At 35.0% G+C, this 16502-nt stretch overlaps 1 protein-coding gene across 6 annotated transcripts in view; it reads left to right on the top strand.

The window, feature by feature from the left end:
• Nucleotides 1-16502, top strand: part of Aduk (unc-51 like kinase 3 homolog Aduk) — a 92261-nt gene that overhangs the window by 19288 nt on the left and 56471 nt on the right. For 5 of the 6 annotated variants that reach the window (XM_081733381.1, XM_081733382.1, XM_081733383.1 and 2 more), the window contains 4 exons: nt 1284-1435; nt 6570-6784; nt 9621-9847; nt 14778-15039. In XM_081733381.1, the coding sequence (XP_081589507.1) occupies nt 1284-1435; nt 6570-6784; nt 9621-9847; nt 14778-15039 (856 nt within the window). Of the gene's footprint in view, nt 1-1283; nt 1436-6569; nt 6785-9620; nt 9848-14777; nt 15040-16502 lie in introns of those variants that run through there. The other variant, XM_081733385.1, reaches the window with a different exon arrangement.

Here is a 16502-nt window from a genome sequence, read left to right as displayed (position 1 = left end):
CTATTCGGTAGGCAAGCGTCAGGTTGTGAACCAGAGTTTAGAAAATGTTTCTGAGGGTAAGGTCAAATTAGTACTAAATTTTGAGAAAGATTGGGGTTCGAGCTCAATTTTTAAAAAATTTATCGGGCCGGGGTTGGGCTAAAAACTTTTAAAATTTATCGGGCCCGGGTCGGGCTCGGGCCGAAAATCTCCAAAACTTTTCGGGCCCGGGCCTAGGTACATTCGGGCTGGATTGGGCTCGGGCCGAAAAATTCTACCTTGAACCCTGTCCTCCACTAGCAAATGACTTGTGCGAGACATTTGTGCAATTCCAATTAACTGAACTAAAAGCAGTGATAACAATGTAAACAGATTTGTTTGTAATCTATTGGCGTGCATTATGCACAATGTCGAATCGCGGAGAGTATTCTAATTCCTTACGAAAATGTGGTGCTTTTAAAGGTAGGGCGCACTGCATGTTAGTTTTCCATATACAGTACAGTTATTTTGTTTCCTTGATTTTACTTAAAAATGAGAGTTTTTGGTTAATTCGAATTTTGGATAATTCGAATTTTTTTTTTCCTGTCCCCTTGGACTTCGAATTAAACAGACTCCACTGTATTATTATTATTATTTCACTTGATGTGATGGCTAATTTGCTGGTTTCTGTGAGAAGATATTTAAGGTTTCTATTCATGGTTTTTAGATACAAACATTTTCGTGCAGGCAGCTTTTTATATATATATATATATATATATATATATATATATATATATATATATATATATATATATATATATATACAGAAAAAGACCTGATAAGATTGGATAATGTTTCATACGTAGGTCTGAATCCGCTATATATCCTTGCTTTTGGAAATGAAGTTCCAAGGTTACAGTGGAAGAGAGTTAACCCATATTTCTAATTTAATTATTTTGCGTAATTATTGAACAAAAATATTGAAAAGAAATTTGCTGGTACTGTTTTCTCCTATTGAAACCTTCAAACATTTCGAATACATATAGGAAAAGGAAGTATTTTTTGTTGAAACTTATTTACAAGATACTTTTTTTTTTCACCTAGTGGTACATAACCTTAAATCACCTTGAAGATTACGTTATATTTATAATCCAGTATGATCTTGAGGTCAACATTTTCGTTTGTTTGAATTGCATCTCTGAACTAGAGTGTATATATATATATATTAGATTGTGGATATACTCCTTTGAGCGTTATAGTATTTTGTATTGACATAGTTTCCTTAGATTTCAGTTAAGAGTACATGGGTTGGTGTGTGCTTTCAGGTTGGAAGTCGTGAAGTAGTAGCATTGAAATGCGTGGAGAAAGCAAGTTTGTCACCTGCGGCCGTGGAGAACCTCATAACAGAGATCTCACTTCTCAAGAAGTTGAAACACGAATACATCGTCGAGATGAAGGATTTCACGTGGGATGACAGGTTAGTTGGTGTTTGATATATAGTCCGACTCTTCATTTGTTACTATTCCATTTAAGATATAGTGCTGGTTTTATCGTTGTTTTAAGAAATTCCATCGTGAGTGAATAAATGCACGAAAACACCGGAGTCCACAAGATTGCAAAAGGAAACTTCTCCATTTAGGTAAAAACTCCATTTATTTAACCCTCATTTTGTCAAAGTTGCAGCTTATATTAGTGTGCATGTGGACGTTTGATTTACACTTAAAAGAACACCTGGAATGAAGTGGCGTAGAATCATCGTATTCGCTTGAGTTGCTGGTAAATGGTTGTACATGTGATGATCAAACGGCGACTGCATCACAGATTAGAACAAATATTGCATCCGAGCTGTGAGGTAGGATCATCTTCATCAGTGTACTAGACACGAAACTATGATCATGAGAGCCGCTTGCCCGAATTTCCTTCACTTCTACCCATTGTGCAGCTCACCTTTAATGTGTCCAAGAAGCAATTGGAGGGATGAATGACGCAGCTTTGTGTTTAGTGATAAGAGCCGGTTCTGCCTCTACGCTGGAAAATATCATTTGCGAGTGAGCGGCACTTTCCACGGTATGTACAGCATCAAAGCACAAATTAATTTTGGAGGAAGTCATAGGTAAAAGTCTATTACCTACCAGTGCAACATACATTCAAAACATCATCCAACCCATTCCCGGCGGGAGCTCATGTGGTTCGGATTCCACGTTAATCAGTAGGTCCACGTCTCATATAGCCTCGCTGCTGAAAGGGACGCTAAACTAAAATCAACTCAAAATCAACTCAACATCATCCAACCCATTGTCTTGTTGTTTCCTGCCCCATTAAGGAGATGTAGTCTTTCAACAGAACAATGTCTAATCACGCACCGCTCGTGCCAATATCTGTAAATAATTTTCCTATATCTCAGCTCAAGGATTGATTTACAGTGAATAACGTTCATTTTTATCACGTTGAATAACGCTGATGACCTTCAGTGAAAAATGATTTTTCATATAACTTTTTGAAAATCTATAATATAGATCATAAATTTGATTTCATTCCCTAACTGTTTCCAAGATTTTTCTGGTTTTCTCAGGTTCGTGCTCCACTTCCCTGTCATTATCTTCACAAACTTTGTAATTAAATGAGCACGTTATGAACATATTGGGAAGGACTTGCATCATGAAAATGCAGTCGAACCTCAGCCGACGGAACACGTCCCGATCACGTGTTCCTCAGTCCCAGTATAAACTTTTCGACCGTGAAATTGAAACATTTTAGACCATGAAAACCGTGAAAAAGCGTGAATTCGATTCTTTAGTCTGAGTGTAAACCTTGTAGTTTGTAAGTGTATTCTATAGGTTCCTTTACATTAATTTTCTTCCAAGTTTATAAGTTTTTATGTAAATCTGACAGAAGGTACACACTTCTAATAATGTCCAAGGAATACACGATGTAAAATTCGCAATCTTTTACTTTCAGAAAAAGACCGATTAGTTTTTGAAACAATGGAGGTAGTTATTCATTAATATTTGTCCTTAAGGAACATGAAAGTGAGTGTTTCATTGGTTCTTCAAATATATATACTTTGGGCTTAGTAGTTTTAATAACTTAAGGTTAGCCGCTTTCCTGAGAAGTATGTTATATACTTCCGGTGTAACCTGTATATTGTGTTGTTAATCTGGTTCTCTTTTTTGTATTCTTGTATAATATTGTTTATTTTCGATTTCACTTTAAGCAATGTACTCTAATTCTAAAGGTAAATAAGGTTAATTCATGAATGATATCTGCTAAGATAATCATAAAGAAGAAATATTTAATTTAAAGTGATTATAATGAAGGAGATATCAATAAATCAATAAGAAAGGACATACACTAACATGAAACAAAATTAACAAATAATTTAGAGGAATAGAAATTAGCTTTCATACCAATGAACTCGAACGTACTCAGTTTTGTTCCTTTAAATTCTTATAGATCGTTCAAAAAATAATATTAAGCGTCGAATTTTATACAGCATAGAAAAGGAAACGAACTCAGTACCAAAGTTTACTGAAAGAATATAACAGTCCCCAATACCTACATGCCAATTCGGCACATTCAAATAAAACAAAGTTTGATTTGAAAGAATTTCTTTTGTGCAGTATTAATTCTTTGTTCTAGTGGTAAGGACAGCATTTATTTTATAATAATAATAATAATAATAATAATAATAATAATAATAATAATAATAATAATAATAATAATAATAATAATTATTATTATTATTATTATTATTATTATTATTATTATTATTATTATTATTATTATTATTATTATTATTATTATTATTATTATTATATACTATGTTATGAAATGAAAAAGGACTACTATTCACACGAGTATGAATATTGGTTAACTTTTTGGGGACTTCAATCTCTAGCAGAAAGAAGAAATTTTATAGATAAATACTTTATTCAAATGGTATTAGATAATAAATATAATAGCGATTACTGCTTGGAAAACATAGGAATAAGAATGCCGAGTTATAGTGTAAGAAGTCAGTCGACATACGTAGCACTAAATTCAAAACGTGAAATATTGAGAAGAATGACAATGTCTTAAAACAGTTTAAAATGAACATATGTTGGGAGAAACAATAGAACAATTATTTTATTTATTTATATTTTTTACAAAAATTAAACTGTTCTAACTTTATGACAAGAGTCTTGATTTTATTATTATGATATATCTTCAGAATATCTTTAGTTATAACATTTTATTCAAAAAAACAATCTTTTATATGAAAATACGACAATAAGTAACCGGGATCTTTTGCATGCCGGATATGAAATTTTAAGCAAGGTTGACTCAGTCTTTAAACGATAGTTCAATAAAGGTTTAGTTTCCGTAGTTTTGTAAATAGTATTTTATGATATTGACTGTATCTATTTTAATTTTGTTTTATGATCAGCGTAAATCTTGTAATGTGACTATATTAACCTGCTAAAAGGGGTCTTAACCTGCTAATATTCATTCTATATCACAAATTTTCTAGTCTGTTTTAAATGATTGTATAATAGTCTTAACATAGTGCTGTATTTTTGCCAATGAGCTGTTCACAGCACTGAAAATAAAGTTATTATTATTATTATTATTAGTGAACATTGGAAAGAAAAATGGTTACAGGATTCACATTTCGCAAAAATAGTTACATCAAGTCATATTATTGCTCAAAATGGATACCTTCAAAACAAATTATGATACCAAGGAATGGATAGGCATACATTTATTCCATTCACTTTAAAACAAATTACGAATTTTTTTTAAGAAACATTGTGTTAATGTAGTATTAGTGCCCCCAAATAACATCGAGAAAACTTAAAGAGATTGCAAAAGTTTCTTCACCAATCCGCTAGGATTTGTATGAAATTTCATGCAATGGCAGACGCTTATAAAGCCATGACAGAGGAAGACAATCACTAGGATGAAAGAACATATTCAGGATGCCAAATAAACGATAGGCTTTCAAAATACCTAAAAGTGTCAAATCATAAAACCAATAAAGTGAAATTGATCAAAAACCTCTTCTACTATTGGAACGAGGACACCAAAATTAAATTTGAACATGGGCAATCTGGACAGAAGTTGTAACAACATCACTGACACATTCACTGTCGCTACCAACCACTGCAGAAGAAGAAGACGAAGAAACATTTAAAACGTGTATTCTGTGGAGCAACGAGATGTTTTTATTATTGAATGTGAACATTTAATTTCCATACTCTTATCCCTACCAAAATACAATTTCACATCGTGGTCTTGAAAATACTGACAGTTTTCAGCGAAACCCCGACGCTCAATATTATCTTTTGAAAGTTGTATAATAATTTAGAGAAGCAAAAGTGAATACTTTTGAGTTTGTTGATGAGATTGCTCTTCAAGTGCTTCACATTATAATACCTTTCATAAAGCTCGAAATGAGTAAGTCGTCTAGGGAATAACAACAAAACATATGAGATCAGACAATTGCTACGCTCTGTGAAAGAACATGAGCGATTAGACAGCCCGGGTATTTATTCATTCTCGTATGGGTGTGGCGTCAGATACATCGTACAATTAGAAGCAGATATCATAAACATAAGAGATATATCCGCTTAATCAGGAAAATCTGGATTAGGACCCATACACCGCAAGGAATGGGCAGTTATAAGTAGAACCACTCAAAGATATGAAAGATTAATAAAAAATACATTAGATGTAAATGATAACACCATCAATAGAAAGGAATGTTTCAAATTCAATAAAATATTTTATTAAAATAAGCAGGAAATTAATTTTAATAAAAACAGAATGTTCTAAATTTGAATCAAGTGTAACATTATAATAATGTTAAAATTGGATCATATCGGGGGGAAATCGTAGTATAGCTGCTGTACAACAATAACTTATTTTATTCTATTTCGGGTGATAAAGGGAATTAAGTCCCCTTGAAACGTCAGTAGAATAAATAAAATGGAAAGAGCACAAATAGTTTTATAACATACAAAGAGTGAAAAAGTGATTGACTGCACAGGGACTCGAACCCAGGATCTCCGGCATACCGTGCCGATGCGTTAACCACTACGCCACCCAGTCCACTTCCCAAAATAGCCAAACACGCTCTCATTCCTGTAGTCGGCGCTTTCCACTCAGGCCACATATATGGACCGTGGATTGTCCAAGCACAACATCTAGACTCTGGTGCAAACCATCTGGTCTGAGAGGAGAGCACCGACCTCGGGAGTGAGAGAGTATTTAGCTGTTCTTGGAAGCAGACTGGGTGGCATAATGGTTAACGCATCGGCATGGTATGCTGGAGGTCCCCGGTTTAGTCAGGCACTTTTTCACTCTTTGTATGTTATTGAATTCAACCTACAGAAGATTTGGTGTATAAAAATAAGTTTAAATCGATTGTTTCCTGCTTTCATTAATATACTAAAAGTTTTACTTATTTAACCTACATACTTCTATTACATTTTCGTTTCCAGGCTTATATTATACACCTTCGTAGTATTTATTATTGCTGGTGTTGTTACTAACTTTTCAATACATTTCATTTACTAACGGATCTATCAATTATTTATGTTCTGTATTCTTCTTCTGTTCTCTGAAAGGTGTATTTACATAATCATGGAATACTGTGCAGGTGGTGATTTGTCCCATTTCATTAAAAGTCGCCAACGCTTGCCCGAAACAACATGCAAAAGGTTCCTGCAACAGCTAGCGGCGGCTTTGAAGTACCTACGATCTCACAATGTATCTCACATGGATCTCAAACCACAAAACCTTCTGTTAACCTCCAAGACAAATGCATCGCTTAAGTTAGCAGGTATGTAGAATGTTTAAGGTTGGGCAATGTTCTTTTGTGAATAGAATAAAGAATCAAGATAAAAGTGAATTATACAAGAATAAAACAAAAACGTTTCAACCATCAACAAGAGCTACACATAACGCATTTAACTAATTAATATAAATTTTTACTTGTTAATGAGCTGAAAATATTATTATTTATACTGCAAACGGTTTGGATATTCCTCTAGTATTTATCGATCTACGTAGATCTAAATTAATTTTTGTCTTGTGCCTGTACATCTTCACAGTACACGTATACCTGATATCGTGTACCTTTGCAGCAAACACGTACAGTAAAACTCCCGAGTATCCGGTCTAATGTGGCGGAAGGGCAGGCCGGATATCAAAAAAAGCCAGATAGTCCGGAGTTCTATGAACTCATTTCTTTATGAATATTAAGCATAGCCCAAGAACAATTTACGAATACACTACTGTACGTACTGTACAGTTATAATCAGGAACAACGGCAAGCGTACTGTATTGAGGTCCATTCAACACTGACGAAACAATGAACAAGGAGCAGAACGCTGCTCTTTTCCTGTAACAACTTGTATTTTGCACACGTCACGTAGGAGGAGCGTAGCAGATGCCCTCTCCTAATGCCTTGACAATGTTGCCAATGCAACGTCCTGCCTTCCTCACTTAATTACGACAAAAGAAAACGAGGCCGGATAGTCGCGAGCCGGATACTCGGGAGTCTACTGTAAAATTCAATAATATATAAGAAAACTGTTTCCAGTATAAATATTAATAATTTTAGAACAATAGTAGAGCTCTCCACACTCACTTTCAATGCACAGGATCTCGGGTATGATTCCCGGTGGGAAAACCTCGAAATTTGAACAGATTACGATGTTTAGGATTCCACCTTAAAACATAGATTTACGTCCCATGAGTGCTACGTACTGAAAGACACGGTGAACGTAGCTACAGCTTCCACTACAGTTGTTAAGTATAAATGTACGTATACTTATAGTTTAACGTGGAACCAAACCAATATACTTCCACTTGCAGTTAAACTCTTAGTTCCTTATTACTTAATCATGAGGGATCTAATTAAGCATTTGTTTATTAAGATCTGAGAAAAATGGGAAACCTAAACATGAAATATATTTTTTTAAATGTTTAAAATATATGTAGATTCCTCCTCATTTCACTTCTTTTACTTTTGATTCGATTCTTTCTCATTTATTGAAGAATAACAGCATATTCCTTCTAAATCCGCTCTGTGAACCCATATTTTATTCTATAAATACGTAAGTGCTTTTATTTACTGACAAGCTTACGTTTCAATTTTTATTATATAATTCTCAGATCGTAGGATAATGAATTTACATGAAAAAGTAGTTTAGATATTTGCTACCAGATATCTCTATATCTATTGGCTGTTATGAATCAGATCGTCTTCGTTAACATAAAAGACATATCTTTAGGATGTTAAATTAAAATTCCATTTATAATGAATTATTGTTGAAGTTGACATTTTTTCTTTCTATAAAATAATTTACAATATCAATAGAGTACAGTGTCTTCGATCACAGTAAAATGCTAGGTATTACATGAATTTATTTTCACGTTCATAGTAATACCACGGTTATAAATATACATTTATAAGAAGAAAATGTAATGGTGATAAGTGAGTGATAAAACAGAAAGAATTGAATTTTTCTGGCGACATGATTTTAATGAGTCTTCTCGGGCTATCAGCGAGGTAAAGATATTGACATCCGACGTTTCGACATTGATATCCATACATTGCATTCATCTTCGGGGATTGTAATGAAGAGACCGGAGATGTTGGCATGTATATATGGTGACTACTTAAGGGGCGGAAGTATGAGTGGGGGACTTACGATTGGCTGAGGGAAATGCTATCTCCTGATAGGCTATTGTTGTGGCTACAAGAAATGGCTTTGTAATGTCTATTTTTGTTCCTGAAAAGGGTCGACTATATAGGGTTAAGTTGAAATCCATTGTCTCTACTGAGACTGTTCCTTCCACGTGAGATAGTTATGGCTTTCTTTATTACTCGGTCCCAATAATTGCTGCATTTGGCTACTGTGGTGGTATTTGTAAAATTAATTCTGTGGCTCAGCTCTAGACTATGCTGTGCTAGCCCTGACTTTTCTGGTTGCTGCAGTCTTATGTAGCTATTGTGTTTTTTTGCATCGTTGTTCTATAGTACGTCCAGTTTGCCCTATGTATGATCTGCCACATTCGCATAGTACGATATACACAGGAATGCGCAGGTGAAGGTCGTCTTTCCTGGTTTGAGTAACGAGCTGATATTAGCTGGAGGTTTGGGAATAACTCTTATGCCATGTCTTGCAAGTATTCTGCTGAGTTTGCCAGAGGAGTGGCCGATGAAAGACAATACGATAGTAAAGAGATAATCCTCACTCTTGACTTCTTTTGTCACTTTCTGTTGGGAAGTGATGGTTCTCTTTATGGACGTGTTAATATGTGTAAGACTGTAGCCATTCCCTTGTAGCGTCGAACGAACATGATTGAATTCCTCTTGTAAATTTTCCTAGTCATTTACGGAGACTACTCTGTGAGTCAAGGTGTTGAGCACTGTGAGACGTTATGACTTGTGATGGAAGCTGCTTGCATTGAGATAGAGAAACCCTGAGGATGAATACAATGTGTGCATCCGAAACGTCGGATGTCAATATATTCACCTGGCTGTGATATATTTATTTAAAGAATGTAATTTGCTTATCGGTAATGCATATCCTGCATTTTTCTGACCTATTTGTATTCTTGTGTTGTACTTAAAAATATTTATATGTATGTATTTGTTTTATACTCAGACTTTGGTTTCGCCCAGTATTTGAGCAGTGATGACCAAAAGACTTCTCTTCGTGGCTCTCCGTTGTATATGGCTCCTGAAATTCTTCTGAAACATAAATACGATGCCAGTGTGGATCTTTGGTCTGTTGGAGTTATTATGTATGAATGTCTGTTCGGGATGGCTCCATATTCGTCGCGAAATTTCGAAGATTTGGCCATGAAGATAAAAACGCAGCAGGAAATAAAGGTACAAGTACTATTGAGTTAAACATGTCTCTCCTAGTAATTCAGGAAAATAAAATATTTAGTTTCATTGTCTGATGTTGTTTTCATAGTTATAAGTTTCTTCAAGTTTATGATGAGAACAGGAATTTGAATCCAGTTCTTGTTGAAGTTTTCATGCAACCTTTTGCAGTGGTGAAACTCGGTGTTTAAGTAGCAGGTACTCACACAAGTAAAATATCAAATAATATTTTCAACAAAGTGGGTTCTTTCAAATACCTAGAATCAATATTAGAGCACGTTTGTTTTATCTTGGCACGCTTCCCGCCTAAAGGATGGGTCTGCCTGTAACGCATTGTTGCCACGCCACGGTTTAGTTGACAGTTACAATACGCTAGGAAACACAGCAAAACGCGACAAAACTCACAAATCACTGTAACACACCTATTCGCGTGTGGCAACTGAGCACTTCAATTACCCATCAAATAGCAATGACCTTATTTGATGGGCTGGCTGACAACTAACGTCATGTACACGACAAAAGCAATAAGACGTCTATTGGATGAAAACATTCACATGAGTGCTAGCAGAAAATACTTTAAAGGCCAACCAAGGCAATGGCGGGAATTGTGTCAAGAGGAAACAAACGTATTCTAACAGATCAAAACCATTTTCACAAAGAAATTAAATGTCGACTAAAAGCAGGGAATTCGTGTTATTATTCAGTTCAGAATCTTTTGTCATTGCGTCTCGGACTGGGGGGTATAGGGAGGCAGGAGGGTCCCATTTTCCCATTATTATTATTATTATTATTATTATTATTAGTAGTAGTAGTAGTAGTAGTAGTAGTAGTAGTAGTAGTAATAATAATAATAATAATAATAATAATAATAATAATAATAATAATAATAATAATAATAATAATAATAATAATAATAATAATAATAATAATATAGTGCGTCCCACTCGCTTTCGAACCAGAAAAAAATTGTATAATTTCCAAACAAATATACATAGGAAAATGAAAGTCACAATACACGTACCTTGTTTCATGCTGAATACATGACGGTCACAGCAGGTGCCTGAAATGTCCTTCCTGGACGTCAAGACATGTTTGTACATGGCGTTCCATATTGTGAAACGTCTGATGTAGAGTCTCCGGTGTGAACTCATGAATCGCATTCTCAATGTTCTCCTTCAGTTTAATGAGTCCAAAAGGTAACTATTTTCGTCTTTTCATAGTGTATCAAGATTTATTCATTCCGTTTGTATATATTTTATCATTTTTGTAATGGAGGAAACTATGCAATGTGACGCATTAATCCCTTTAAGTTTTCTTAAATTACACAAGAAATCGACAGTGGTTCATCGAAACCGATTGTAGCTTTCGTTAAATTTTTAGGACACTTATAGATAAGTTCTTAACCATATAATATGCATCCAATAGAATCTTTATGCTGTCAATATACCCTTATTTTTGCTTTCCCTATGTGCGTTTTAGGGGACACTACTATCCATTTCATAAAGATAGGCCCCTGACTTGGCGGTGCTGCCGTGACGTCCAGTCAAAACTTATATTACATTGTCGTACCTCGTTGGAATTGTTGGAATGTTGTCTTTTCAATACTTAAGACATACAAATTTTCTTTGTACTGTATAGTGAGAAAAAAATAGAAATTAATGAAAAAGTGCGTATTTTTTCGTACTTTTTTGGTAAATCAATGTTTATAGGACTATATCTCGGAAAGGAGATAACATGAAATAATTTCCTGTGCACCATATGTAGATGCATATGTTACCTGTAAGTTCTGAAAATTTAATCACTCAACACGTAGTAATTTTCTTGTTATTCAGTAAAAAGTGAGACATCATTATCTCTGAATTGCTGCGGTGTATTAACAATCTTAAAAAACTTTTAGAAAGATCTTAAAGTGGCTTTTTCAACCAAACTGTTTTGACTTGTTTTAAAAGATAAATAATCACAAATATGACATTATGATTTTCTCAGCTTTGCGCCCTTCGCTATCGCAGTTTATACGGAGTGCTACGTTGCCACATTTTCCTGGCGCGTATACACTCTCAGACGGACGGGTATTTAAACTTGTCACGCACACTGTCCGGCACTTTTTAGAGATATTTTTAAAATTTTATCTCCACAGATTTTAAAACAATTTCTTAGAAATTAACAGGATATACAGAAAATGTGCTAAATGTTCAAAATTAGAAAAGCGAACTCTTATTTTGTTTGGATTTGCATGTGATGGTCTTCGAAAATTTGTTGCTTTTTATCAGTTTTTCACTTACTGCACGCAGTACAAAATACACTTGCACAGAAACAAATACAAGCATAAACTTTATTATATGATACAACCTTAGTTGATATGTAATATTGAGTTTACACTTCACAGAAAATCTGTTCCACCACTTGACAGACATACTAATAGCTCTTGCGTAGTTGATTTGTAAAACCGCGTAAAGCTGGCTTCCGTACAAGGCTTATGTGAATAATTAGTGTAAAAATTTCCTTGTTTTTAATTAAAGTAACACGCTTTCATTTAGAAAACAAAGATTTTTGTTTTAGTATTTTTTTCTTTTTCTCAATCTGCTGTTTTGCGTATTGATTCATAACTTTTACTACTATTCCTGGGAGAAGCTCATGTAGTTTGGATTCCACGTTAATCAGTAGGTCGACGTCTCATATAGCCTCACTGCTGAACAAGACGTTCAACTCAAAATCAATTCAACTTTTTTTTTTTTTTTTTTTTTTTTTTTTAACTATAAAACTTCATCGGTAAAAACAGCTGAAACACTTTATATGCGGAATACTCTGTAGATAGCCCAGCATTTTGATCAATTTCCGGGATACCACTAAACAGGGGTATGCATTTACTTGAATTTTATCGCTCCAAGCTACATCAGAATCTGTCTTTGAATAGGAACGACACTTTTTTTCTCTCTTTCCCGGCGCAGCCTCAGGTTCACTTGAAACAGAGTTACTATCTTGTTCACTCCCGAATACGCCACTGAGCACAGAATAATCAATGTCATTACTATTCATTACTAACTCATAACCGTCTGAGTCGGAGTCATTCATCAGTTCTGCAATTTCATTATCCCTAAAAATTTTGTCTCTTCTTTTTGTAATACCACCGCTCGTAAAGGAATATCCATATATATATATATATATATATATATATATATATAATCAAAAGCCACGACATATACTAAGGAAAATATAAATGCCTATTCGTCCGTCTCATTGCAATGAACCCATATGGTGTGAGTGCATGTCTAAGTTTTTGACGCCTACGAACCGAAGGGAAGTGTTGAAGACGTAATCAGTGCAACGTGATTAGACCCAAATACAGCCCTCGTCACCTACTCATTGCTTTGTTTTTTTTTTTTTTCGTTGAAAGAAAACAAAGGACCCATTCTGTGTTATTGTACATTCGGCAGGGGAATTGATCGCAGAACTTAGGTGAACACGTGATTGCCAAGGATACATTTCTTTTTAACCTTTAACATGTTCGTAAGCTGGAAAGTGTGTATACTGATACAGGATCTTGAGGTAGAAATGGAGCCATTGTTAATAAGTATACAGGAAGATAACAGGAGCAGCGATGAGTCAACAAACCCATTACGAAAGTGAATGAAGTAAATAGATGAGTTTTCGGATGTTTTACTTCAACGTTTTATTTCGATTAAATTGAGATGTGTAATGCATTATTATTATTTTTATGATGTTGTGAAAGGTTATAATAATTACTTTTTCCTATTACATTCTTATGAAATAAGCTTCGCGCTACAAACTTCCTGAACGCGACAACACTGCACGACAGCGTTGCCGCACTTCCACTTACTGTATGCTGTTTCTTCATATAAGCGCGGGGAATTTAAAGATTGGGCTGCAACATGGCTCACCGCTTAACGCAGAGAACATGTTGAAGTAAAAAAAAAAAATTTAAAAAAATAAATACTCTACCAACTAAACCTTTTTATGTTAATAGTTTCAAATATTTGGAACACTAGACTTCCAAATTTTCGAACAGTGTTTTGTACGTTTCTCTAACTACCATGGTAAAGGAGATCAGAGCGTCGTACATTTGTTTTAATTACACAAAAAGTATCAAGTGATGAAAATTGAACTTTTCACAACTTACAGTTAATGGATGCATCTACATATTGTGCACAGGAAATTATTTCACGTGATCTCTTTTTTGAGATATAGTCCTCTAAACATTGATCTACCAAAAAAGTACGAAAAAATACGCACTTTTTCATTAATTTTTATTTTTTTCTCACTACATAGTACAGAGAAATTTTTTATGTCTTAAGTATTGAAAAGACAACATTTCAGCAATTCCAACGAGGTACGACAATGCAATATAAGTTTCGACTGAACGTCACGGCAGCACCACGAAGTCAGGGGCCTATCTTTATGAAATGGATAGTAGTCTAGTGGTTAGAGCGTTGGATTCATGTCCGCATGGTCCCGGGTTCGATTCCCGGCCGGCAAGTACCCAATTTTCGGCGTCCACCCTGCGTCGTGAGGCAAACTGGGAAGTCACGTGAATAAAACACGTGATGGCTACTAGATCTAGGAAGCTCCCGATACACTGGTTAGTGATAGGGCGACGCGGCGCGCTCACCACATGTTCGTCGCTAGGCTCGACGTAGTTCCACCAATCGCTAACAGATGGCGTGGATCGGCTTAGGCCCACAAATCGGACCATTACACCAAGATTTTTTTTTCTATGTGCATTTTACGAATGAAAGTTAACTACTTACGAAGTAGGAGAAAGTAAATAATGAAGTGAACATCTAAAAGTAGTTTCTGCTATTTAACGTTAATATATGACGTTACAAGTAACAAAGCAAACTTCTTTTTCTGCATCATAAATAATTAAAAAATGTGCAAGAAAGCAATTGCCTATAATATATATGCTTTTTTCCAGCTGCCACCTGGAGCGTCTGTGTCTGTAGAATGTCAGGATTTATTAATGCGACTTCTACAGCACGACCCCAAGCAGAGGATAAGCTTCGAAGAGTTTTTTAGTCATCCTTTTATCGATCTGGAGCATATGCCAGGCCCTGAGTCATTCCGAAAAGCAGTTGCTCTTGTGCAGGCTGCTGTCAAAGCAGATGCTGAAAAGAATTACAAAGAAGCTTTAGAAAAATACTGTGATTCATTACAGTACTTCATTCCTTTGGTCAAAGGTAAACAAATTTATTCTTAATCACTAATGATACATAAGGAATACATATTAATTTATATTCATTTATATCAAGATTACTAACTTTAAGGTATTCCTGCGGCAACCATAATTCTTCAAATTATCTTCAATATTTCGAGCAAATTACTCGACTGTTCATCACCAAGATTGTGTTTACTTCTTAACTACTTTTATATTGTGTTAGGCAGCGAGTTAATCTCACGCTGTGGTGCTTTACTTCAGTAAAAATGAGGTACGTGTGAAAGCAAAAGTTGTAGTTGTTTCGGGAATACTTTAAGATTAGCAATCTTGATTTGTTGTTGTTGGGGCTATGGTGGCTCAGTGGTAGAGCGTTCACCTGTGGTGCATTGGGTTCTTGGTTCGATCGATCCCAGCTCGCGCCAGGTGAGGTTCGTGGTGGACAAACACCGTGTACGTGGATTTTCTCGGGGTTCTGTTTCCTCCCACTTTCTTCATTCATTTATCATAATCACTTCTCCTTTAACCCACACGACATACTCGTGGGACGTAAAACTTGAAGATTTCGCTTTATTTCATTTTGATTATTTTAAAACTTCACCGTAATATGATCCATTTCTGTGAGAATAAATTTTCAGTCTTAACAAGGTCAGGTGGGCATGTCATGTAGCCAGAATATAAGAAAGTAGGAACGCTTTCAAAGTTCTAACTGGTAGTCCAATTGGGAAACGACCACTGGGAAGACCTAAGCGCAGATGAAAGGGGACAGTATTAAAATGGATCTCCGAAAAGTAGGAATACAAAGTAGAAACTGGATGCAGTTGACTAAAGATAGACGTCAATAGAGAGCTATTCTGAACACGACGTTGAACCTCCGTGTTCCATAGGCCATAGAGTTAGTGAATTAATTTTTAATTGTTTTAAAATAAGTAAATTTTTCCTTTATGTTAGATAATAAAAGCAAGTGAATAAACGAAGCTAACGTGCAAAGATATAGCCTTAAATTAACAGAAATTATATTGTATTAATGATTCCTAGCACGTTCAGGTTCTTAGTAACAACTAATAATAAATGGAAAAAATGAAATCTTTGAGTTTTACGTCCCACGTTTATGCCGGTTAGGCTAAAGGAGACGGTGATTATGAGAAATGAATGAAATGGTGGAATGAAGAAAGTGGGAGGAAACGGGAGAACCCCGAGAAAACCCACGCATACGGTGTTTGTCCACCACAAAGTTCACTTGGCGGGAGCAGGTAATAATAAATGGAATATGATAGATACAATCAAATATTATAGGTGCTATTTTGAGTGCGTGCGTTCTGGACATCCATCTCTAGACTATTGATATTGAAATGGATCAATGAGCTATGTGTTAATCACAATAATAATTATGCTTAATCGTATTTTATGTAATTTAAACAAGTGAGTTTTGTTCCACAGTGTGAAACTACGGTACACTTCAAAACTATGGGAATTTAATACTCAAAG

Source organism: Thermobia domestica, chromosome 12, assembly GCF_964235325.1.
Source record: "Thermobia domestica chromosome 12, izTheDome1.hap1.1, whole genome shotgun sequence".
In the NCBI taxonomy this organism is placed as follows: Eukaryota; Metazoa; Arthropoda; class Insecta; order Zygentoma; family Lepismatidae; genus Thermobia; species Thermobia domestica.
The sequence above is the reverse complement of the archived record's forward strand: the minus strand, read 5'-3'. Positions and strand labels throughout refer to the sequence as shown.